Source organism: Phaethon aethereus (assembly GCF_964289735.1).
Source record: "Phaethon aethereus genome assembly, chromosome: 2".
NCBI lineage: Eukaryota > Metazoa > Chordata > Aves > Phaethontiformes > Phaethontidae > Phaethon > Phaethon aethereus.
In genome coordinates this window covers 128,669,817-128,694,432 of record NC_138582.1, presented here as the reverse complement: position 1 = coordinate 128,694,432, position 24,616 = coordinate 128,669,817, and the positions used below count along the sequence as shown (strand labels likewise).

Here is a 24,616-nt window from a genome sequence, read left to right as displayed (position 1 = left end):
GCACAGCAGGGTACTGTTGTATGGTGTGTAAATAAATGGGTGTCATTGTGTCTCACTTCTTTTCTTTTCCTTTTTTTTTTTCTTTCTCCCCTTTCAGATTTAGATTTGCTTTTTTTCAGGCATACATCAGTGTGTGTTTGCAATGCAGGCGATACGGAGCATAGCCGCTTAGGGAAAACGAAGCTTCCCCTCTCCCTTTTTATACTTCCCAATAGGATTTTCAAATAAACAACAATTGCATTAATTATATTAATTATCTCTTAACAATCTCAGGAAAAAACAAATAAAACAGAAACCCATTTTGCAAGTGTCAGCTTTATGACAAAAAGGAATTCACAGTCGCCCAGCAGACAGCTGTCTTGCATGCCAAGATGTAGGAAAAGTGTCATAGTAATAATGTCTTAATTCTGTTATGACAATGTATCTTCCCTCCTCCCATAAGTCTTGCACCTATAGTTGAAAATATATGACAATTGTGGTTATGGGATGTAAGAGCTACGGATCTGCTTTTCAATAAACTGACTTTGAAGTTCTTTTTCATGCATTTTCTTTTTTATTCATGCATCTGGTCATATAGAGTGGTTTACTTTTTTTGGCTGCAGACTTGGCAGATACAAAATGCAGATGTTGTTCTTCTGACTTAAGCTGCTATTTTAAGCTTTTTGGCCAGCGGTTGAAAATTTTAGACTCGGTTGTTTATTTGCTTATCATCAAAGTGGTTTTTGTCATATAATTCATATGCAAGTATTAGCTTTCTATGTTTACTTTCAGAGTTTGAGATTAACAGTATGGTCTTGTTTTTTTCCTTTTTTTTCTTTTTTAAACCAGCATGCTCTTTTGATTAATAATACAGCAGAATATGTTATGCTTCAGAGAGCTTTTATTTGCCAAAAAAAAAAACCAACCACCCAACCCTCACATTGTGCTGTAGTGCTTTCCCTTTAAGAAAACCGTATCTCTCTCCAGATGCCTGCATCTCTTTGATACAGAAGGGTACACTAAGTTCCATCTATAAACAGAATCCACTAATTAAGAGTAATTGCTTCGGAGATTGGTACAGACTATTCAGCATCAGATGCATGTTCCTCTCAGATATCCATTAGCCTCTAATAAGATAATGCAGATGTGCCAGTCTGTTTCCTGTTTCCTTCTATTGTACCTTTATTGCCGTATATGGACCAATGGGATGGGCTGAACAATAAGTGGATGTCCTTTTGCTCCCGGAGCCCTTCTCAAAGGAATGTTTGTTATTAGATTGCTTTTTCTGTTTAGTTTCACATCACTATGCTAATAAAGGAAACATAACACTCCAAAGGCTTTTTAAAATTATTTTTTTATTTTTTTTTACTTCTGCCGCAGTAACTAGTTTATTGTTTAATTAAATCTTGTTGGACGGCCAAGAAAACAAAAATGCAGCATCTCGCAGTCAATGTGGGCTGGTGGAAAATGGAGTACGCCCCTTTTTGAAATAAAGTTTCCATGCGTTTTTAAGAGTTTAAAGGTGGCGTGGTTATCGTGTTACCGTATCTGACTGATTTACACTTGACTTGTGCTAAATCTGCTGAATTACTCAGTACTCCTCAATGCAACGCCATCAGCTAGCATAACAGAAAGCATATACGTAATCGGGGATTTCAATATAAACTACACATTAAATACAGTAAGGGTTTGTGAAACTGTTAGATCTTGACTTGTTTTAAAAACAGCATTAGAAAATGCCTCTAAGCCACCTAATAAATAAGGACTCTGTCAACTCTGTCCCTTGGGAAAAAGATGTAATATATTGTTGAAATGTTTTGCATGTGAAATTTCTCGGGAATTGTTTTTGTTGCTGGGAGAGAAGCAACTTGATTCTCCCGTCTTGCTGCCCTCGCAGTCCAGAGGTTCCTGTTTTAGCCTAAGATTTAAGAGAGGGGAGATTCTGGGCGTTGGCAAGAAAATGGGAAATGAACTTAGAGGAGACTTCCTCCGTGACCCTGGAAACTTTGGGGACATCTATGCTGCAGACCGCCAGGCTTGGAGCAGCAAATTCCCCCGCGCCCAGCTCTGTGCGGAGCGCGTCCTCGTGTCCGTGTGCTTCTCCTGTGTTCATGGTTTCGTCCCCCAGTTGTAAAGGAAGAGCAAGTGGTTCACTATGGTAGAAGGGTGTAGGGACGGTGGATGTAGCATAGAAGTTTGCCGAGTGCCACAATTGTGGATATCTTAAAAGGGCTACCAGATTTCAAACATCCCTGCAGGTAGGGAGGAACTCCCTAGTGACCTTTTCAGAAGTGAGGGAGGATAAAAAGGCAAAAATCATGCTCTACTTGTGATGCTGACAACTTAATTCCCTGCTATGGACAGTGAGAGGAGAGGAAGAGCAATGTGGAACTGGGGTGGTGTTGGCAGAAGGGAGGACAGAGCGTAACCTTCCTACTGGCACAGGACTATTGGCCAAGCCTTCTGGCTTGGCTTCATGCCTATCCAGCTGTTGACGTGCATCAAAGTCACCTTTAACAGCAACGGGATTTTATGAATTCAAATAAAATCTTACGCAAGTTGCAAAATTCAGGAGGATGAATTATGTTGCAATAATACCAAATATTGTTACCAAATGTAAGCTAAATAACAATATAATGAATGAGAATAAATTAATACGTTCTAGGAGAAGTGACAGATGTGTGGAAAGCAAAACTGTTTTCAATAGTAAAGTCTCTGCAAAGTGCATGGGAAATTAAGAGACAATAAGAAAACTTAGGTCACTGTTTATCTGGCAAAATTTTGAGCTTATATGTGAAAATTTGTGGGTTTAAACTTCTGCTTAGCTGCACGAACACCGAGAAGAAATGTGGAAGAGACAGGTACACCTGCTGCATTAACTGCAGCTGATAAATATGCTGTCTGCTCTGCGCTGGAGCTACTGTAGCCTCCTTCCCCTGTGGCCATCTGCTTTATCACTGAAGTCAAGTCAATAAAATCCCTGTAAAAACCAAAAAGGAGGCATATGTTCTGTCAAAGAAGAGTCATTGGACGCTGTTCAATGCAATGTAGTGCACAATGTGATCATGTCTTGGTGAGCCTTCAAAGAAACTTTTCTGTATGATCCTTTTCCATTTACTGTTCATACTAAGAGCCTTGTACTCATGAAGAGTCACTAAGGACATCTCTAATGGAAAAGGATTTTCAGCATATACTGGGTGGATCCTCATACCGAAGTGCCTTGATCACAGCCGTTTTCTGAAAACTTTGTCTTGTATGCACAGGGCAGAAATCCATGCTGTTCCCTTACATGAATGGGTGTTCAACCATAGCCAAGGTGACTCTGCGGTCAGTTTGGCTTGCTCATTCTGGGGTTGCTCCAGCTGTGGTAGCTGGCTCTTCCCATCCTGTTTAGGGTAAGCTCATTTGCTCCTTCCTCAAGGGAATCCAGGTGTAGGCCAGAGGAGAGTATGTTCAAAGTCCACACGACATGGAAAGGATGGGGTTTACTTCTGTGCAAGTGTCATAGTCAGGAGAGGACATGGTCCTTCAGCTGTGGGGTGTTTACCATAGCAAGTGACAGCAAAGGAAAGTCACCTTCTCAAAACTGGCCCCTGTATGTTGTCTTAACGGTGTTTTGCACTGTGGCGCAGGTTTAGCCAAGGAAAAGAGATGTTTTCACCTTGAAACCATCTGCAGCCTAGATGTCTGCAGCTGGTGTCCAATGCTGGGATCTTCATCAGTGGGTTGAGGGATGTGAACATGTCATTCTGGTGACACATGAATGAAGTCCTGCCTTAGGAGTTGTCTTTAGTGGCATGGAACTGGCTTGAATGGGAACAACTGATTTTTGGGTTTCTGCAGCAGTTTCTACTTTTCTTGTGTCCTCTGCTGTGCAGTGAGGAAGTTGATGGGTCTGTAATCCCTGTTAGCAGAGCTGGTGACTTGAAGTCCCTCGGTAAGTACAGAGCACGGGTGGCATTTGCTTCTTTACATGGGTAGTGTTGCTGGAATATAGGCGTCTGCCTACAATTTCCACCTTGGCCATCTTACGGCCAAGCCATATGTGGCTTATTTTTAGCCATGTGAACATTTATAACATCCCGCTGTTCCTGAGGGACACTATTTAGAGTCAAATAATACACTGTTCAGAGTATCATACCTTTCATGCCATCTTCCATCTCTGCCTTTATTTGGAGATAAAAGTTCTGAAGAACTTTGAAGAGGAACAAGTTCTGAAAGCATATCTCCAGCACAACCATCTGCTGGAAATTTCTTGCCATGAAGTGTAAAAGGAGAGTGATTTTTGAGTAAGGCAAGAGAAACTTGCTTTCTGGTAGTAATTTCAGTATATAATTACATCTCACATAAAATTTTAAGTATGCAGAACTATAGGATTATAATCTAGTTTTGGCACTGTTGGGTATTTCATATGGAGTTGCATATGGAGGAGCTATAATATTGCTGCATTTTGTCATTATGAGGTCCATCAGAACATGTTCCTCCAGTTGCGAGGAAGTGACCAAAGAGTTCCCTCAAGTGCCCTTTTTTCCCCTCTGTCCTGGAGGAGTTGCTACTTTTCTGAATACTTGTCACTTAAATGTATCTGATGTTGTGGTTATGGGAATTTTTATCATAAATGCTGAGCTCTGCATTTTTCCAGCTAATAGAAATATAATTTGAGGTATTAGATAGTTTTAGAAAATGAATTTTATTTCCAGAGCCCTGCATCATTTGAAAATAGGTGACCTTGTTCTGTGATTGATTTAATGCATAGATTTTTGGGGCTGGTTTTCATCAACATCCCTCTTCTCTTTGTTTTTTGCAAACATTTTGTATCGTGGTATGGTTGCCGGCTCTTGTGGAATTGCTTTAGAAAACATTAGTTCTTTGCGTATTACTTTGATACTTGGCTTTCCCTGTCTCTTAAGCTTTGTAAAGCTTTAGCTAGGTAAAACAGTCACCTGCGATGGTTCATCTCATTTTGTGTTGTTAATGAGTCGATATATTTTGGCTGTTGAGGCTTCCTCAAAAGATCTGTCTGGTTTCACCAGTCACCAGGCACGTGGTCCTCGAGCTCAAAGTGCCCGACAGCTGTACGTTAGCTTGCTATACCCCCGTTACAGCCTCATCTCTGCATACGTCTGTCTCCATTAGCATTAAAGGTATTTTGTGCATAATTTACACAGTTACCAAATACTTACAAGCTACATTTCTGTTATCCCCAAGCAGGCTGCACTCAGCAGAAATTGCTGTCTGAAAACATGCACAGCTGGTAACCTTTGCTGGTATTCCACAAAGAGCAGAAACACTCTGCTGCTTTCTGACAGGCAAACATACGCATTCGGGGTTGGGTTTTTTCCCCCTTTTTTCTTGCTCATTTGAATTCTTACCGACAACAAGTAGACTGAGTAGCAGTAGCGATAGTCAATGTTGTGTTGTTGCAGTTGCCCTCCTCTGGCATCGATTTTGCTTTGTGACCTTGACAAGTAATTTCACTGCTGCCTTTATTTTCCCACCCAAAAATCTTCGTGCCTTTGGTTTCAGGCTATAATTTCAAAGAATTGCAAATAAAAATGCTATATAGGTGGTGGATGTTGTCACTGATCATGACTGTAGTGGATGCAAGGGTGTAGCATGTTGTCTCGGAAAACAAAACCTTTAGGCAGCCCTGGACTGCCTTGTTTTTGGGTAGTTGAGTTTGCTGTGTGGCTCCTACTGTCTTCTCCCAACGGCGTGCGTTGGAGGAGGTGGGTAACTCCTTGTGCAGGGCGATGCTCTGGAGCTGGCTGCAGGCTCGCTGGCTTTTGCCTGGAGCACTGCACAGATAACTGCAGGAGTGGTGTTCTCGGTGTGGAGCGGTTGCAGCCCCTTCCCAGTAGCTCTCAAGATACCAGTAGCACACTAGTGTTGTGCAGGCAGGTTGTTTTTGGAAAGACCAGCTGTTCGCTATATGTAGACTTAAACAGCCTATGTTGGGAGCAAATTTCACCACATAAGAAGCGTCCCGTTCTCAGCCTGAGGTTTTTGGTACAGATACTGAGAAAATGAGGACCCCTCGGTAGGCACCAGCCTTTTGGGTGAAACACTGAGGAAGGCATGTGTAGCTCTGGATGATGTAGAAGATGGTGGTCATGAGATCAAGTGAGTTCCCTAGCAGAGCACAGGAGCAGTGTATTGCCGTCACGTCACTGACTCACCCAACTTATGAAGTAATGGCCGCTTGTTCATTTGGTGATAGAGGCAGTTCTACGCCCCCACCCCCCCCAAAAAAAAAAGAAAAATGAAAAGAAAAGAGAACGATCAGTGAGGTGTCTCTTAAGTGATAATAAGATAAACTAACTATCCTTTGTGAGAACAACCATTAGTAAACCAATTAGTGTTTTAACAGCCCAATACGCAGTCACCCTCAGACACAAGTTCCCCAGTGCCCTCCCTGAGCCATGGCGTTGAAGCGAAGCAGAGCACCTCCTCAGTGTCATTCATTCTGTAACTTCTGTGGGGAAACTGAAGGCTTTCACACACGCAGAAATTTGCCAGGAGTTGATTTTTCTCCCCCAGTATCAGTATTTCAGGTGATTATTGATGCATCAGTTTTAAACTGTCAGTTTCCAAAATAAGATTGTGTCTGACCAGAAATTGCTTTTGATGTAATGCATCGGGCAGAGGAATCACGTTAATGGGTGTTGTGCTGTTAGCTTCAGCAGAATGAGAATTTTACCCCGGGTAACCATCAAGCTAATCTTGTAGGATACTGATAAATAAGTAATCACTTAACAAAAGTAGTGAAGCGGTAGAAGAGTTTTCCATGTGTATGCATTAAAAATATGAATATTATAATCTGTGTATCATTTTCTTCTTCCCACAGACTGCATCAGCATGCATCTGTAGAGAGTAATTGTCCTTCCAGAAAAACATCCGTGTAAGTGACTGAACTGTGCCCAAATACGCAGAGTTAAGAAGACTTTCTGTCTGCAGAGCAAGAATGTCCTGGAAAAGAGAATAGTAGGAAGCAGTGATGAACTATAGGACGGACCTGATCTAGTGAATTACCTTTTCATCATCACGCAATCCAGCTCAAGCCATACCTGCAGGCTTGACAGCCCTCTTCATTTGCAAGTTGAGGTATCTATTTTCTGGCCTGGAGTGATGCAACATAATATTTATACACTGTGAGGTGTTAACATGACAACCAGCAGCCGCACATGTCCAGTACCAGCCGTGAATGGACATATGACTCACTATCCAGCAGCGCCATATCCGTTGCTTTTTCCTCCAGTCATCAGTGGACTGTCACTACCTTCCCTCCATGGACTCCAGAGTCACCCACCAACTAGTGGATGCAGCACCCCGTCACCTGCAAGTAAGTGCTTGATATTAATAGCTTTTATTGACCAGTTTTCCTCTTAACAAAGACTGATTGTGTTCGTTCTGAAATTATTTTAAGAGTAATTGCAGTTGTTCATCTGTGATATATTTTCCTTGGGCAAAGAGCATGCATTTGTTTTGAAATATCATTTTCACTTAATCTTGTTCTTATAAACATGCAACTAGATGACAAACGAAAGCTGCGGAAACCAGGGGTGATAAAACCTCCTATGGATTTTGGCATATCCTGCATTGCCGTGTTAGCTGCAGAATCCAATGTTGTGTTTAAAGAAACTTGACAAAGTCAGTGTATTCGTGAACAGCGATGATTCCTCGGTACAGACTTCTCTTTAGTTGTGCTGTAATTAATACTGCTTTTGTTTTCTCTAGTTGTTAACTGCTTTCCTCCTGGGCAGCTTGTGAAGAGCAGCGCAGTGGACAGCTAGTAGCTATAAGCCACTCAATTAGCCCTTGAGTCTATGGTTGGGTTCCATGTCCAGCATACTCATATTTTCAGCATTGCGAGTTCAATTTCATCACCTTATGATGAACATGTGTTTTCTGCTTGGTCTTAGTTTTATATATGTTTAAGTGGCTCCAGACAAAGCTGTCCTAGGTATAAACTCTTTAAGTAGCATCACACAGACAAGATACATCTCTGGCAGTCTTTGCAGTGGGTGACTGATGTATTTATCACCCATGTGAGGAAAAACAGAATATATACAGCTTTGCAGGTCAGTTTGTTGTAAAGGTGCTTATCTAAATACATTACTGTGATTGTTCAATATGAAAAAGTCTTGACTGAACAGCACATTTGCAGAACAACTACACTTCCTACTGAAGGAAAAGGATTGTTACAGCAGTGCCCCTCATACATCTTTCATCAGAAAGCATGCAAAATTAGAGCTCCAAACATGAATGGGAAACCACTGTGAAGGCAAAACTTCTGAAGATTAAAGTTGTGGGCGTTGTGCTGCCTAATACTGCTTTTGGCTTCATGTCTCACATATGCACACTTGAAGACTGGGCGGTCTTGAAGGAAAGCTTTTTTTTTTTTCTGAGTTAGGTGGACAATTTTGATCCAATCACCTGTGGGAAGAGGTATAATCAGGTCAGTCTCTTATTTGCCCTGTTTTATTGCAGGTTGTTTATCTTCTGGCAGTGAAAAATGGAGCACTTCCAGCCAGAAGGTCTGCAAGTAACTGTTTGACTTTCCAATCCTGTCAGAAGTTATCCTGGTTAATTATCAGAGTGCCATACTGAATTTATCCCCCGATATTGCAAGGCTGCTCACCTGTTGAAGATGTAAACTGTTATTAGCTAATGGGAGCTTCTTCTGAGGTGTACATTGGTAAATACCAAATGTATATGATCAGATATGCAGAGTTTTTCTTTTCCATGATTTGTTCCTGTGGAATTAACTGTGTTGCAGATGCAATGTTAATAAATTGGTCAGTGTTAGTCCTTTGAAAAAAGTAGCACCAAGTATGAATTTCTGGGGATATGCAAAGAGAATCTTTGTGTTTGCATCTTTATGCCCTGGTCCCAGCATTTTCAGGGCAGTATTTTTGTCAAGGTGCTTTGCAGCACTGGCTTGCTTTGACTGAGCATGAAAGCCTGGCAGCTGTTGTGCATAGCTCAAGGCAGTAGTGTTTGAAAATACCAGCTAAAATTGGCAGGATAGGGAGGAGGGTAACTTGAATGAGAATTTCTTTTCAGACACAGTCCCCTGCAGGATGACTCTTCTAGTTTGTACCGCTCTGTTTTCTTACCTTTGGTGGTGACTGTCTGTCTTGTTTCAAAACCTGTAGACTTCTGATTCTGGAGCTTGATGTTAATATCGATAGAGTTATGGAGACAAGTTCTTGGAAGCAAGAAAGTTGAGCTTTGGGTTATGTTTCAGGTTTTTGTTTTCCATTGTGAATTTTTTGTAACTTTTTTTTTTTTTTTTTACATTGAAACCACCCATGGGCTGAGGTCAGTAAGATTGATGGCCTCTCTTAAAATTAGAACTTATACTGGGTGGTGGAAGAATATAGATCTCTCTTGCAAAGACCTGAAGAAATCAAAGTTTGGCCAAACCACTGCGCTCTATATGCTTGAAGCTATTGTACTATTTATCTTCTAGATTCTTTCCATTCATGCAAAATCCCGTGGAAGTGATTTTACATAATAGGAATGCTATAAAGATCCCTTTAATCTTTTTAAAACAATGCAGTTCAACAGCTTTATTCAAAGTTGCAGTCATTTAAGCCTTCATCTTATTGTCCTGCTTTATTTTGTTCTGTCTTGGTTTTAGACTTTACATGATGGCAGATAGCCTTAAATCAAGTTGCATTAAGTTATCTTAATCTGTAGTTGGGGTAGAGATCTCCAGCCTGTTAAACAGACAACAATATTTTAGACATACTAATTTTGTGAGAACAAGGGGCTTACAGTAAGAGTTCAGGATGGAGTGATTTAGTTTCATTGACGTTAATAATAGTGTTGCCTCCATGACCTGTGACTTGGCTTCTGTTTTTATACTGAGATACATAGTGCAAAATACTTAATAATTAGAGGGCTGGTCACGGTGCTAAAGAGGTCAGAAGATGAAAAAATATTCACTTTTATGCATACATGAACTATGCATTAGCACCAAACGAAACCACTGTCAAGAAGATCATTACTTTTGTAAGTCCGATTGATTTACCTACCGCTGCATTACCCCATACAGCACAGAGCAGATCTGATCCTGAGATCAGATGGCATGCAGGCTTCCCTGGTTGCATTAATAACGAGGAATTGCTTCCATATTAAAAAAAAAAATAGCAAAGATTGTTAAGGGCGATTACTGCTTAGCTCATTTAGAAATGGTAAGGGAAGGCCAAGCTGGAGGGATTCCTGTGCTTTTTGGGTCGTGCACCAGCTTGTCCCAGACCAACAGGTTCGGCTGGACTGGGAGCAGCTGTGGGCAATGCACGCTTAACAAAAGTCCTGCAGAGCCTGACACATTTGCAACAGGAAAATCACAAAATGTTAGTGAAATATTTGGGGCAGGAATAAATAAATATGGTCAAAGATTATTACATGACGTCTTAATAAAGTAAAAGCATCTTAGGTTCAGGTAAGTATCGTTAGTCCTGGAAGAAGGGGCCCATCTTGCCATCATGAGACCCAATGCTGGTAATGCTGTTGCCAGAGACCAGTAAGGCAACTGTCACATTGTGAGAATGCCAGCTTAAGAAGAGTTTACCTTCTTTTTATAAAGCATCTGTTGTGGGCATAAATGCACCTTTTAATTTATAGAAAAGGATTAATTGTAAAAATTACTATGAAAAAAAAAAACAACAAAACCCCAAAAAACTACCAAAAAGCCCTAGCCAAGTGAAGCACCACCTGAAATTTGAGAAAGAAGGTACGTAATAGCCACGCAGATCATTGTAGTATATTCACTGAATTGAAAACTGATGAGTCAAGTACCGTCTTTAAGTTACGGCTGATGGAACCGCAAGGCACACAGCAATGTTGCAGTTTCACAGGCGAACCTCAGCACCGGGAAGATGAAGCCGTGCTGCTCGTTGGTAGAGCGTCTTTGTAGGACTGGTTTCTGTAATGTTACTTCACCAGAATGAGTTTCAAAGAATTAGTTTAACATGGGTGAAGACCATAGCACTACATAACAGAGCCAGTATGAGCTGGAGGCCATGGCATGGGGAGGTGTGATGAAAGTAATCGCTGAGTGTATCCTAGATCAAATTAAAATAGGGTCTGGACAGTAGCCACTGCGGGAGCTACTAAATAATAAAACACTCTAGTTGGCAATTGTTCCCTTTCTGCTTGGATTGAGCATCCTGCTTCAGGCATCCTGCCTGAATGGGGTGATTCACGTAGCCCATGGCATTTGATGGGAGCAACCCCATATTCTATCTCTAGCGCACACCCCCCCCCACCCACCCCCCACCCGTTTTGGTCCTTTAGGCTGCTGACGTGAGCCTTTGGATCCTCAGTGTTCTGCCTTCATTTGTTGCAAAGGTGAAGGAGTAGGAGTAGCTTGGTAAGGGGGCAGGGGAGAGCAGTGAGCCCGATACAAGATTGTCCTGGAATTTGTATAAACTTAGTAAGATTGGTTCATCCAGATAGTGTAAAAAAAAAGATCCGAATGTGTTATTTAGAGGGCTGTTGGGATGTCAAGGAGAAAAATCCGTACTAAGGTCATTCGTTGTATTTTAGCCAAGCTTTTCCATACTTTTCTGTCTGGGGTGTTTTAAAAGTGCATTGTAAAGAATAAAGGACTTTATACTCTGTTTTATGTAAATCTTTCGGGAATGAGAACATGTATGGAAAGTAAGATTATCTGAGGAACTGGAAGATGTAGACAAGGAACTAACTAAGGCTTTACTTCTGGGTAGTGCTGTGTAAATACTGATTGTTATATTTAGTAGTCAGTATTGCATCTCAGCTTTTCAAACATACTTGGGCCAGGCAGGTTGTTGTTTTAAGTGTTGTTTTCTGCTGGAATTGTTTTTCCTGCCATTACTGCTGGTTATTTACCATTTTAACTCCAACTTAAAGATTGCTTGTTTTTTTTTTTTTCCCTGGGAAATGAATTTTCCACTGGTATCATTAAAAGAGTACAGTGTTACTGGTGTAGTACTGCAAGATATTTTTGCCAGCCCCACCCATTGCAGGAATTCATTTACTTTTCCAGTTCTGTTGTTAATCATTATATTGACACAGAAAGTCCTCCCAAAAGCACTCTTTGGCAGATTGCATTAAATATGAATAGCAGATATTCATTACGATGTGTTGCCCCCAAGAGAACTGTAAACTATCTGCACTACTTATGAACAGGCAAATACACTAATTCTCCAGCTATTCAAATTATTTTCAAATAGTTTAGTGTGTCTCTAATAAAAACAAGAATGTCTCTGTTTCCCTTAATTACTTAGAAGGTCAAGGACTCCTACATCTCACTTCACAAAATGCAGAATATTTCTGTTGGAGGTTGGAGTATGGTTAATACATGATGGATTTTCTTCTCTCGGCATAGTTACTGAGGCAAGTGCTGTCTCTAATGGACTGAAAAAAAACCCCTTCAGCACTCTTTAGCACCCTGGAATTGTCTAAAATAATATTATAATAGTTGTATTGAATTAGGAAAAAATACATGAATTGACCTTGCTTGATTATGTTGTTGAACTTTTTCATGCCTTCTAATTTTAGTGTGGCTGTCTCCCTTTTTTCCAGTTCTGTCTCCCTAGGAAGACTCGCTATGTGGTCATTTATGTAGTCGTTATCTGCAATTAACGGGTGACTTCTAAGACTTCTGTACCGATTCAGTGCATGTGTTGCACATACTTATCGAAAAGACAGAACATGTGTTCGCATTCAGAAAGAGGGGGATAGACAGAATATGAATATCAGGTTTCTTAGCTACAGCCAGTGTGGCCTCATACTGGCAAATTTGAGGAGCAGTGTCCAGATGATACCCTGCAGATACCATTCATGACCTTGGAAACCACTTTTTCTTTTCAGTTGTTCCTCTTGTTTGTGTTGTGGGTTTTTTCCTGGTAGGGCTCTTTGTGCAGCTTGAAGGCATCCGTGCTTCGATCAATAAAACCGTGTTCCGCTGTCATTTGCTGATTCTAGTTAATCTGAAACTGTAAAAAAATTAAGCTTGTTTTTTTTCATTTTAGAGCTGCTTTTTTTTCAGTACTGCCACTCTCTAAAGGAACAGGAGCGCCTCTCGACTCGGCGCAGCTGGTGGCCATTGCCGTAGCTCTGCCCGGCCAAGGTGCGTCCTCGGCACCCTGTGGATGTAGTCCGCTTCGAATTTTAGCAGGCAGCGTGCTCATCTGCAAGGAATCAGTTCTGGGTGTGTATAGACAGGAATTTGCTTCCTGGGAGGAAGTCGAATTTAGAAATCGTCTGCTCTGGCGGGGGGGTAATTCTGGCGCGCGGCCCGTAGCGGCTCTGTGCATCCCTCGTAGGCGTGCTGCCGTCTCAAGGAGCCTGGCATTTGGAAGTCTAATAGGAGCTGTCAGAGAATTGCTCCTTCCCTCCTTACGGGCCCCAGAGCAAGGAAATTCCCCAACAAAAGGCCTTCTTACCTAAGGCTGGAAATATGTGTCTGCGGAGTATTGCGAACGACCTTTTCCTTTGCTCTGGCCCAACAAAAATAACACCCAGTAGCTCCCAGAGCTGGAGACGTCAGGAATGAAGAGCGAAGGGCTGGTTCCAGTCCCCTGCTTCTGGGTCCTACTGGGTGACCCGTCTGTCGCCCACCTGCCCAGTGATGGTGTGTTTGGTGTCGATGCATCCATTGCAAATGAAATGCACAGTGTGTTGTTCAAAACGAATATAGTGCCAGACTTTGGGTTTGGCAGCGTGGTGGTTCTGTATGTTTTCTCAATGTCTGATGTGTTTCCAATCCAAATCAATAGGTGTAGTCTTCCGAAATTGTTAATCGTGTGATAATTCATGGTATTAAAAGTGAACATAAGCTTTTTGTTTTGCCAGGTTTCCCTCTGAAGGCATATGTTTAGCAGCTACAGTTTTAAGAAAACCTAATCATGTTATTTTCATTACGTGGAGAGTTTCCATTCAGTCATGTTGCTGTGTTCAGAAAGCGTGTCACCATGGGGTTTTTGTAAATACCTGTTTTTTGAGCTAAAATATGCCTTTTTTTTTTTTTTTTTTTTTGGCCTCAGTGCTGGCCTTGGTAAGACTTCCCTCCTTTACTCTTCTTGGGTTGTTAGTTTGTGTTTACTATGCTTTTAGAAATATGTGGTTTTTAATTGGGAAGCCTTACTTAAGACTTGGATAGGGCAAATTTTCATCAGGAGAGACTGATTTATGTTTTTCCTCATCTAGAATTTCTTCCCTTTTTGCCTCTTTAGGGAATATGGAGAACAAGTTGTGTTATGTGGACGTTTCAGCTGTATCAATGACAGCATGTTTCCCATTTAAAATGATAAATACCCACCCTATCTGATGAGCCTCTAAAGGGCAGGGAATCCTTTTTCCCTTCCTTTGTCCTTCAGTGCTCCATTTCCTTTCTTACTGCCCAGAATAGGCCTACATCAGTAATATTCATAAATGATTTACAAAAGTAATTCCTGTGTAATAGCTTGGGACGTCAAGATTTTATGATGCTGCCAGATGTGCTATCAAACAAAATTATCTGGTTCAAAAAACTTGTGATAAATCTAGTCAGAGAAAATTCCCCAGGGCAAACTCACCCTTTACAAAAGTAACTATATCTCATAAAATCGTTAGATCCTCCTTTACCACATGTTTGAAATCAGACTTAAAGCAACAGTTTTATTCACGTGCCAACTTAGGTTTGGGATAAACTAACAAACAGGAAGGACTGGCCTTAAGCAACAGAAAACTCCTTTCCTTTCAAAACACCATGCGTGCTCAGAGGAAATGTCAGAGTAAATATCAGAAATATTCGGAAAACCAGAACCTGCATCCCTAAGATACTCAACTGTTTTGTCTAGATAATGCATTTTTAGAAAGCAGTCGTACCCTCTGAATACAGTGGGTCTCATCTGGGTTAGGCTGCTGGGCTCCCGATCGCAGTACCCGAGCACTCTGAAGTTGTGCGCTGAACGATGCGCCCAATGTCTGCCACGTGCGTGTGTTCATTCCTTCATAGTCTCCGTCGGGGGAAGCGCATGGGCAGCAGGATGCGGGTTTTGGCCGGGAGTTCGGGTTTTGAAGGAGGGGAAGTGCTGGAGAGGCACTAGAAGTCTCTGTATGGGCATCCTTCCGTGCTGGAGAAGGCTGGACCGAGGCAATACGCCCTTTACTTAGACCTTCAGGTTTATGGTGGTCCTTGTTTCTCAGGAAAGCCACCGAGGAAGTTCAGCTGCCTACACAAATGAGCTTCACCACTACAAGTAGTTTATTTATGCCAGAGGAGCAAAGATTTTGAGCATGATTTTCAGCCCATAGTTCAAGGTGTTTGGGAAGGGACCTGAGAGTCCTGGCTGAGAGCTTTTGGGAGAGGAATGCTGAGTTCAGGTGATGGAAGAGTTTGGTTCAGCATTTCTTGGGAGCCCAGAGCAGAATGTGAGAGGTGGGTCTGGAGGGCTTGTGGTGTGCCATGTCTCTGGGGAATGCTCTTCTGCTTTCGGAGTAGTCCGAGATGTTCACGGGATCAATGTGCTGCCTGCTGTTACAAACACGCTTGCTTGTAGCTTAAATTTAGATGGAGGTCAACTAATGTATGCAAGCAGTAGGTGTGGACCTCCAGGTAGAGCTTGGTCTTCGCTATTTTTCAGCGCTGAAGGCCAGTCAAACTTGATTTAACCTCAGCATTAGCTTTCCTGAGCTTCCTATGTTTAAATCTGAGACTTGCACTAAGACTCATACTCACTTCTTTAAAGAAATCTGAACTGCAAGAAATAAGGATGGAACATTTAAAAAAAAAAAAAAAGGGAGATGGGGTGGAGGGGAGAAATGCTGTGGAAAATTCACAAAAATACCTTCCTCATCCTTTTACCTTCCTAGGGATGTATTCAGACCCCAGCACGGGCACACAGCTTCTGTGAGGGCAGTGGAGACTCTGCCTGTGGCCACAACTGGGGATCATTCTCTTCCCTATGTGTGCAAAAATTATCTAGTTGCTTCTTAAAAATGAAAGCCTTGATCTTTCAGCTAGATCAGTAAGGGTGTGTAAGAGCAGATAATGTTTATCTGTAAATTTAAGTCTTAGATGCTTTTCAAGAGCTGTTTTTTACTAAAGATCTATTTTGGTATTTGCAGTAATGTGGGAAAATAGTTCTTGAGATATGGGGAGAAAAGGAGTATACCTATACAGCCTTCACTTCTCATTTCTCAAAGTTCAAAGTTTTCAGGTATGTTTCAAGGCTTTATGACATTAACATACCTAACTAGAGGGTTTTATGACCTGTAATGTTTTTTTCCGGTCACTTTTTAAATACCTAAACATTAGTTTTTTATGAAGGAAATGCCAGAAGTCCTTTATATATAACTGTAATAGCATCGCTTTCCCCCCATATTTAAAAACAAGAAGAAAGATGCTCTTTAATGCTATTGAATACTCCAGGGGAGAAAGGTGCCGTCTTGCTGCGCGCTCTGCGCAGCCTGCAGCTGATAGCGGAGGTTCTCCGCAAGGGCTTGCAACACCTCTGGGCTCTAACAACCTCTGTGGCCGTATCTCAGGGAGAAATAAATCTTGTCTCCCTTTTAAGGTTGAAAGTGTCCAAGCCAAAAGCCGGAGCGCTGCCCCGTCACAGTCAGGTCACTGCCAGTGGAAAATGCAGCACAATTTCCTGTGCATTGTGATTTTCTTTGGGTACCATGCAAGTAGTAAAGTTACACCGCCGTGGACAAGAGCATCTGACAGGGGCAATACCCAGGGGCTACGGCAGAACCAGTGGAAATCCCCATTATTTCTATCCTTATTCCCTTCTTCGCCTCATTCCTTCCAGCCACCGAGCAATGCTTGTTTGAGGGTAATGATCCTGTGGAGAGATGCACAGACATTAAGTCCGGAGTCCTGAAACGAGGCCATGTTGTAAATCTGCAGTCTTTGGAAGAATTCACCTGCGTACCAGCATTACCTAAAAGCTATCAGCGAAGGCATTTGGTGGGAGGTAGAACTGTATCATGTAAACAAATCTGTTTATTATATATTGCTTTCGTATAGCAATTCCAGGATCAAGAGTTCTGTTATTTGAGAGATTAAATCCTGCGAGAATCATTAAAAGTATAGAACTAGTGATGTCATTACAAAATTAACTGGCTATAAACCCACGGGGTGACATATCAATTCATAAAGGGAATAGCAAACCATAATGCGGGGCACATCTGCTGCTCCGATTCCGGCAGAACCATCAGCCTATTGGTATCTGCAGACCACTTGAAATTGAACATCTGTTAGAAGCACTCGAAAAAGCAGCAGGAGAAGCCGTACACCTTGCAAAACACTTTGCTGTCGGTAACATCATCGTTTCGATGGTGTATTCTCACAAAAATTGTTACAAGGCTCCTTCAAGTCCTAGGTCTTCCTGGCATTGTTTCTTAAACGGCGACAGCATGAGTAATTGTAAAAATAACGTGAACTTTTCTAAGGACTTTCCTAACATTTTTATTACTTTTTATTTATTATACCGTTGCAATGCACAAACTGCTACAGAGTTTCCAAACAAAGAGGGAGATACGAATCAAGAAAAGGAAGATGTATGAAGAGTAAGAGAACAAGGACGTGACTTCTGGGCCGGGCGACGGAGGCAAAGAAAGGCTCACATCCTAGAAATGCAAAGCTGAGTTCAGGACTTCTCAAAAAATGTCTGGGTGCTTAGAAACAAGATAGCCCATGGAGACTGACGTGCTTCTTGTGAAGAGCAACAGGAATATGCTGCAGCTTCTCTCACAAAACCTGGGTGTGCAGTCGGTGGTCAATTAAGTATTGTAATTGAACTGCGTCGTCTTAACTGGACCGGTCAGGTTGACAGTATGTTTCCCCTGGCTGCGCGCTCCGGCAGAGTCCAACTAACGGGCAGTTTTCTTCTGTTCAACAAAACCAGAAATACAGTTAAGCCAGAGAGAGAAAGATTTCACTGTTGATTAGCGGTGGTTGGTTTTGCGAAGTGACCTGACAGACATTTGGAACGCATCAGTTGTCTCGTGGCGCTGCAGCCAAACGTCTTGGAGCACAGTTTGCTCTCCTCTGCTTTTATTACTTGCAGAAGTAGTGAACTCTGCCAGAATGTTATTGGAAGGGATGTTTGCCATTTTAATATGTAGTTACTCGCACAAACTTGATGAAAACATATTGCAATGTCTTTGATTTTTAAGCATAGGTAATTGTATTTACTTGTAGTAAAAAATATGAATCATTGCTCTAAGTTATTTGGGAAGGTGAATTAAAGCATATAGCACAAGTCACAAAAAATGCTCGGTTTTATTCAACTCCACAAGTACCAAAGTACTGGAAATACTCCCCATTTTACTTTTTTTTTTTTTCCCCCCAATAACCAAAGAATTTTTACCTTGTCATCCAAGACGAAGCTGGATGACATAACCAAGGTAAAGCCTAAATGAGGCAGTCCATCACTAGTGCAAGTACATGGGCAGCCACTAATGCGGGCAGTTAAAATGGCGTTTCTGTCAAACCTTTCTCAGCACTGTAAAGTGCTCTACATGTGTATTGGTGGGTTTCTAACAGGGCTGAGAATATTATACCCAAATTTACAAACCTAACAAAGTATACGTAGGAAGAGTGTTAGCACTAAAAACCAGCGTGAGATATGTGCGTTTTTCCTCCCTAGATGTTGCTTGACAATGCATTTTTTAGTCAGTTCTGGGCCCATGGAACTTCTTTGGCTGCCCAAAAGTCTCCACAGTTATAGTCCCACTAAGAAAGCAATGAAGTGATAAGAAATGTGTATCCCTGTTTGGTAAACTTTGTCTTTTCGGGGGTGGGGGGGGGAATGTTTCAGAAGGTCTAAACAGAGTTGTTAAAGCTGCTCTCCTGCAAGGGCTCTCTGGAGCTAATGCCTCTCCTTTCTCATCAGATGCACTGAGCACATTTTGGGGTATAGCAAGTTTCTTCTCTTTGGAGGAAAAATGTAGTTTTGGGGTCAGATCTGTTGTCTGAGATGGGCAAAAAGATATTCTGTTCTCTACACTCACAAAAGGAATCCAGCACCCAAAGTCCCTTTCCTTACCTGTAGCTTCAAGTTGCACCTGCCGCACTCCACTTGTCCATCACCCAGGAGCTCTTCCTTTAATCTTTTTCTTTACTTTCTTGTCCCAGCAAGCTGTTGGGTTGTGTCTGGTTTTATTTAATTGATTTCTGTTGTGTTTGTGTGCTTCTGTGCTTTTATCCCATACAAAGGCATACTAACATGTATAATTGCAGAAAATGTTTTTGCTCTCTCTTTTCTTACGGGAGGAATCGTGTTTATCCTCGAAGTGGGAGGGTTGCATCTTTAATGAGATGTTGTCTTTGGGGTGAGAAGGATGCAGAAGTGTTTTTAGGAAGGTTAGGCTGGTTCTTGGCAGCCAAGAAAAGGGGAGAGGGCCATGTAGGAGGGGGATGATGACATGGGAGGCAGCTGGCTCCTGGGATTTGGTGTAAAACGACTTGTAAAAATGTGGGAGCTGGTGAACAAATTCAATATCCAAATTTCTCAAAGATGCTGCCAGCCAAGAGGGGGGCTCTTCCGCTGTGTCCACCGAGCACTAGTCATCCCTCAGGAGTGATGGAGAAGGTGTTAGAGCCACGCTGCTGAGTCACATCACCTTTATCGAGTTTCCAGTCACAAGGTTGATGGTAAGCGTATGTGACGATTTGAGAAAAATGTTGATCGTTGTCAATTGTCTATTGGTCCGGAAAGTTGGGAACCATTGACCTAATGTATGTCTGTAAGGTCAGGGAGACTTATTCCCAAGGATTTGTGCCCAGGATCAGACATCAGCCTGCTAGGAGGAGCATGAAGAAAGGTTGCTGCCACAACAAAGTATCACTTTTTCTTAGGATGGACTACTTTTCCCTTATCTTTTTCCCCAGAATGCTTATTTTGCCTGACCTGATTTCAGAATATCTTGTACTGTAGCAGGCACAATGATACTTTGGATCAAAATTGTGTACTAGGATATGTATCGCAGGGCAAAAGTGGCTCCAATGAGTTTTTAGTAAAACAAGGGGCAAGTTTCTTCCCGAGCCCATTAATCGCTATAAACACAAGTACTCCCCAAATGGTTTGGAAAGATGTGATCATGTCTCTAGCCATGTACAGAGAGTGAATAAAATCCTGCTGCCGTGCCAGGTGGCCTTCTACACAGGCATCACTGACTGCAAAACAGCCAGAATTGAGTCTGTCCATGTTGATGTTCACCATAGGTCTCTGCAGAATGACCTTGGACTGGTCGCCTGTGACGATGTTTTTGTGTCCAAGAGGTACGTTTGTAATACATTATTTTCTAAAACGTTAGGCTCTGTCAGCCCATGTGCCACATTTGTGTCAGAGCAGAAGGTCCAGGATGGCTGGGGGAAAGGGGTGAAGGAGGGCAGCCGGGGCCGCTAGAAGGATGGCTGGTATTTGTGAGGGACAGGGGGAACGGACTTCACCTATGGCATACATTTGTTATAGATTCCCTTTGAGATCAGGAAATGAGTACAGTCAGTGCTTCGTAATTAACTGTGAGCGGAAGAATCTCTGGAGATGGCTAAAAAGATTTGTGCGCTTAGAGAAGAAACGCCATGACTTAACAGGTGTATGGTGCCTGTAATACGCTACTTAGGAGTTCTTCAGTCTCTGCTGCAAACGAAACATTATCTGACTATAATAACATTGTGAACCCAAAGACCTTAACTGGTTTCATTATCAACTGAGCGCCTGAGGGGAAATACACAGATGGAAAGGCATTCCTTTCCCTTGGTATAATGCTCCTGTGCCAGAGAATTTATGGCCAGGACGTGGTTGGCCCTTGCATGGATGCCTGGTGGAGGAAATGCATGACACCATTCTGGTTGGGGTTGTTTTTTTTTTTTTTTGGTGGGTTGGTTTGGTTTTGTTTTTTTCCCTTGTAGCCTGTTTAAGGGGTGAGTTTTCATTGCCGTCCTCAGGCTTGGGGACAGTGTAGCTGTATGCCGCAAGCTACAAGGTGAGGTTTGTGCTGGCCCCTTCTTCCCTCTGCTGTGGTCCTTGTTCTGCCCCTGGGCAATGAGGGGAACAGCTCTGCTTGGAAAAACCCGCTACCCTGACGGGGTGGATTCAGGCTACTGGCTAGGTCAGCGTGGTGCTGGAGCAGCGTAATCTTCTTAGAAATTAATTTATCCTAGGATGTGCTGGGGGGCTGCTCAGAAGTGGTCTCATAAAACTGTGTCTTTTTTTGTTTTGTTTTTCTGGTGCAGAGGCACCTGTGAACTGGCTGAAAGACTAGAATTGGAAAGATCAGCTCTTTCCTCTGTATTCCCCCCCTGTTTGTTATACTGGCTGGAGGCAGCATCTACAAGGCAGAGTGCTGTCGCTCAGGCAGGCTGAAAGGCTACACATGAAGACAAAAAATAATCAGATATTAACTCATCATTTGGCTATTTGAGGTGGCTGTACTCTTTTCTGATCCATTAGATACCCTGTGGTTTCTCAATTACAGTTGTCAGGAGAAAGGTATGAAAGACACATTTTTTTAAAATGTGTGACCAGAGAAGCTGATGTTGCCTGGAGAGGAGTCTGGTCCATTCACTGTGGACAACTGTAATTTAGAAGAACCTGGAAGATAAACATGCAGAGCACGTTAGGTAGTTGTCTAAAATATTGTTATGTTTTTCAGAACTGAATAAATCCACAAAGTTGGAAATCGCATGCAGGGTCATTGTTATATTTGTGTGCATGTGTACACACACATTTAGACTTAGTCAAGAACCCTGAAGGTATCGAAGCGAAAACTAAATAAGTAATGAAGTTGTGGTTCAATTGTAAAATGTTAATGTTTTTGTGAGATTGGAAGAGAAGTTCTTTTATTATTCAACCTGGCTTGTTCCTTCCTTGTTTATATATCAGTTTGCCCTCCCTTTGAACATTGTATATGATTTCACAATTCTTAAAATGTTGCCTTCTTGTCAGTGGCACTGATCATAGCGCAAGGGTCTTTTTAAAATTTCATACAGCTCAAATAGCTCTGTTTGTTAAAAAAAGGTCAGAAAAAAGGTCACCAGAATCTTTCATTGTTGGCAAAACTACCTATTTTTTTTCTTAGTCTGGGTTATAGAAACAGCTGAACAGAACTGATTTCACTGAAGTTATTGATTAAAAACAATCAACCACCCCCTTTCGCCAACCTTCCCCTTTCTTCAAACAGACATCTGGCATGGAAAATACAAGCTAAGTATTTTTATCAGTGCTGTAAGCAACCAGAATCTGCTCCGATGGCTGCTGCAGGCGAGCATAAGAATAAGCGGCTTCGGCAGCCCTGCCTGCAGCAACTTCTCTTAGTTTGAAGATGTTTTGCACAGGTGTAAAAATGTGATGCCAAAGTGCGTCTTGGTATTAGCATACTGTATGTTGTATCCTGTAATTAACTGCACCCACCTGTATGTTGGCATTTCTCTGACTCCGCCATCCTTTAAGCTGTGTGTACCTGAGGATCTAATCCATCTAAGCCTTGGACACCCTGAACTGCAAATGAAGTCAGAGAGCTGCAGGCGCACAGCTCCTGGCAGGATTATGCACCCAGTGAGCTATTGCTCTCATTATGTTGCACTGCAATATATCATCAGTGTGAAACATCATCCTAATGATGCATTAGTGTAATACATCATCAGGGGAGTCCCACCAGTAATGTATTACTCCAAGTATGGTGCTACTCAGTAAGAAAATCCTCTTGCACTCCTTGTGTTTTTTCAGAACAGCATCAGGGAAGGCAAAATATGTTGCTAAAGATTGATGCGGCTTCCCGGTTTCCTAACTATGTTAATGGTGGGGGTACCTTCTGTACGCTCTGACTTTGCGGTTGTATTTTCAGAGAGGTGTGTTTGGTCTGCCTTTGGTTGCATTCCTGTTTGGAAGGAGCAGGAATTGATTCTTTGCATTGATGGCTGGGGGGCTTGAATAGGAAGCCATAAATCTCCCTGCCTGAGTGCCTGTTACAGAGTTCTTGGGGATGGGGAAAGGAGTTTATGAAAACTTGGTGCCAAAATTTGCAATTTTAAGGATTTTTCCAGTGTCACCCTGATGCATCTTAAGGTTTCAGTCACATACGCTAAGATAAATACATTTAGAAAGCACTGTCTCTCAAAAATTAAACCCCTCCGTTTCCTGTATCAACCCATTGATTTTTCTTTAGTCTGCAAAATCCTATAGCAAAACAATCCTTCCCATGGGAGTTGTCTCAAAGGCAAGATTTACTTTAGGGGGCAAGGCAGTCTTTGCTTACGCTTTTGAATTGCAGTGGTGATACTGTGAGGTGCTCACCATGGGATTGCATCAGTTCCAGGGGCTGCCATGTGGAGAAATGTAGTTGGCAATGGTCCACACAGTATGATATGAGGACAGCACTACTCCCTAGGACACATCCATAGTAGGCTTGGAGGGAATATTAGCTACAAAATAGGTATTTCTGAAACGTGGCTTTATACATGGGTAATGTTTTCTAGCGTGAATTTTGGATGCATCCAGTTTACAGGTGCAAGACAAGGAAACTGAACTTTAGTGTGCTTTTGAATCTGTGTTGCATATTTTCGATGCTGAAATGCTGCACACAAGTTGTTTTTAAATAGATAATCTTCCCAGTCACAGAAAAACCTCAGCAAAAGCAAGGGATGATTCTTGAGTAGGTTGAGGAAAATTTGGTCTCCCTTTGATTTGCTTCTTCTTGTTCTCCTGTATTGCCATGTAACTGGACTGGGCAGCATGATTGTGGCCCTCTGATTTGTCAGTCACCCCTTTTTTTTTTTTTTTTTTTTTATCCTGTGAGGCTTCTATAAGATCTTTACCAACTGGTTCTGCCTGTGTACCTATGTCAGTAAGATAAGGAAGTATGAAAACAGTGCTGTATTCACAGGAGCACCTACTGAGCCCTCTGTTACTGCAGCAAAAATTGAGATTTTTTTTTTTTTTTTTTTTTTTTTTTTTACTGCTATAGCTTGTTTCATTCATTTGTGATGTTTTTACTGTCCTGATCCAAAGCACGCACATATTGGTATAACACAAGGAGCACTTCGCTGGCATCATTATTCTTTTACTGGTTAAGTGCTCGATGGGCTTATTTAGGCAGCAAAAAGCAGTACCCCAAGCCAAAAGAACTTCAGTTGTAACTTTCTTGAAGCCTTATTTGGGCAAAGTATGAATGGCCTTGAAAGACAGTAACATTTATTTCTTGAAGTGGTGCTGGGTTAAGATCATCATCACAAATCACGCCGTCTTCAACGTTAGGGTCTCCCTTACTGCTGTAAGTAATGCAGACCTGCTCTTTTAAAGTTCCTCCTCGGGACTGGTTTAGGCACCCAGAGGTCCCGGCTCGCTCTCCAGGAGGATGGCGAGGCTGCCGGCGCAGCACGGCTCCTTTGTGCTGATGCAGGAGCAGCTAAAGGAGCAAACCTTCGCCTGTACATCGGGCAGAAGACTGAAGCCTGGTGACTCTTCCCAGCGACAGCACCGTAGCTGTCTGATAATGGCCTTTGGTTTTAAATTAAAATGAAGATCAGCCTTGTTGTCTGCATTAAAGAAACAAAATCCAATAAAACCGAAAACTATCCATCGAAAAAGCAGGAGTTTAAAGGCAGAGAGCACTTAATGAGTTGATCTTTACAGTTTTTAAAGTTTTA

At 42.1% G+C, this 24,616-nt stretch overlaps 1 protein-coding gene across 1 annotated transcript in view; it reads left to right on the top strand.

The window, feature by feature from the left end:
* Positions 1-7,143: 7,143 nt before the first annotated feature.
* The window catches only part of RARB (retinoic acid receptor beta), a gene marked incomplete at both ends in the record, with an annotated part of 193,446 nt that continues 175,973 nt past the window's right edge, over positions 7,144-24,616 (top strand). The window contains 1 exon segment of the mRNA XM_082015158.1: positions 7,144-7,321. Coding sequence (XP_081871284.1) covers positions 7,144-7,321 — 178 coding nt within the window.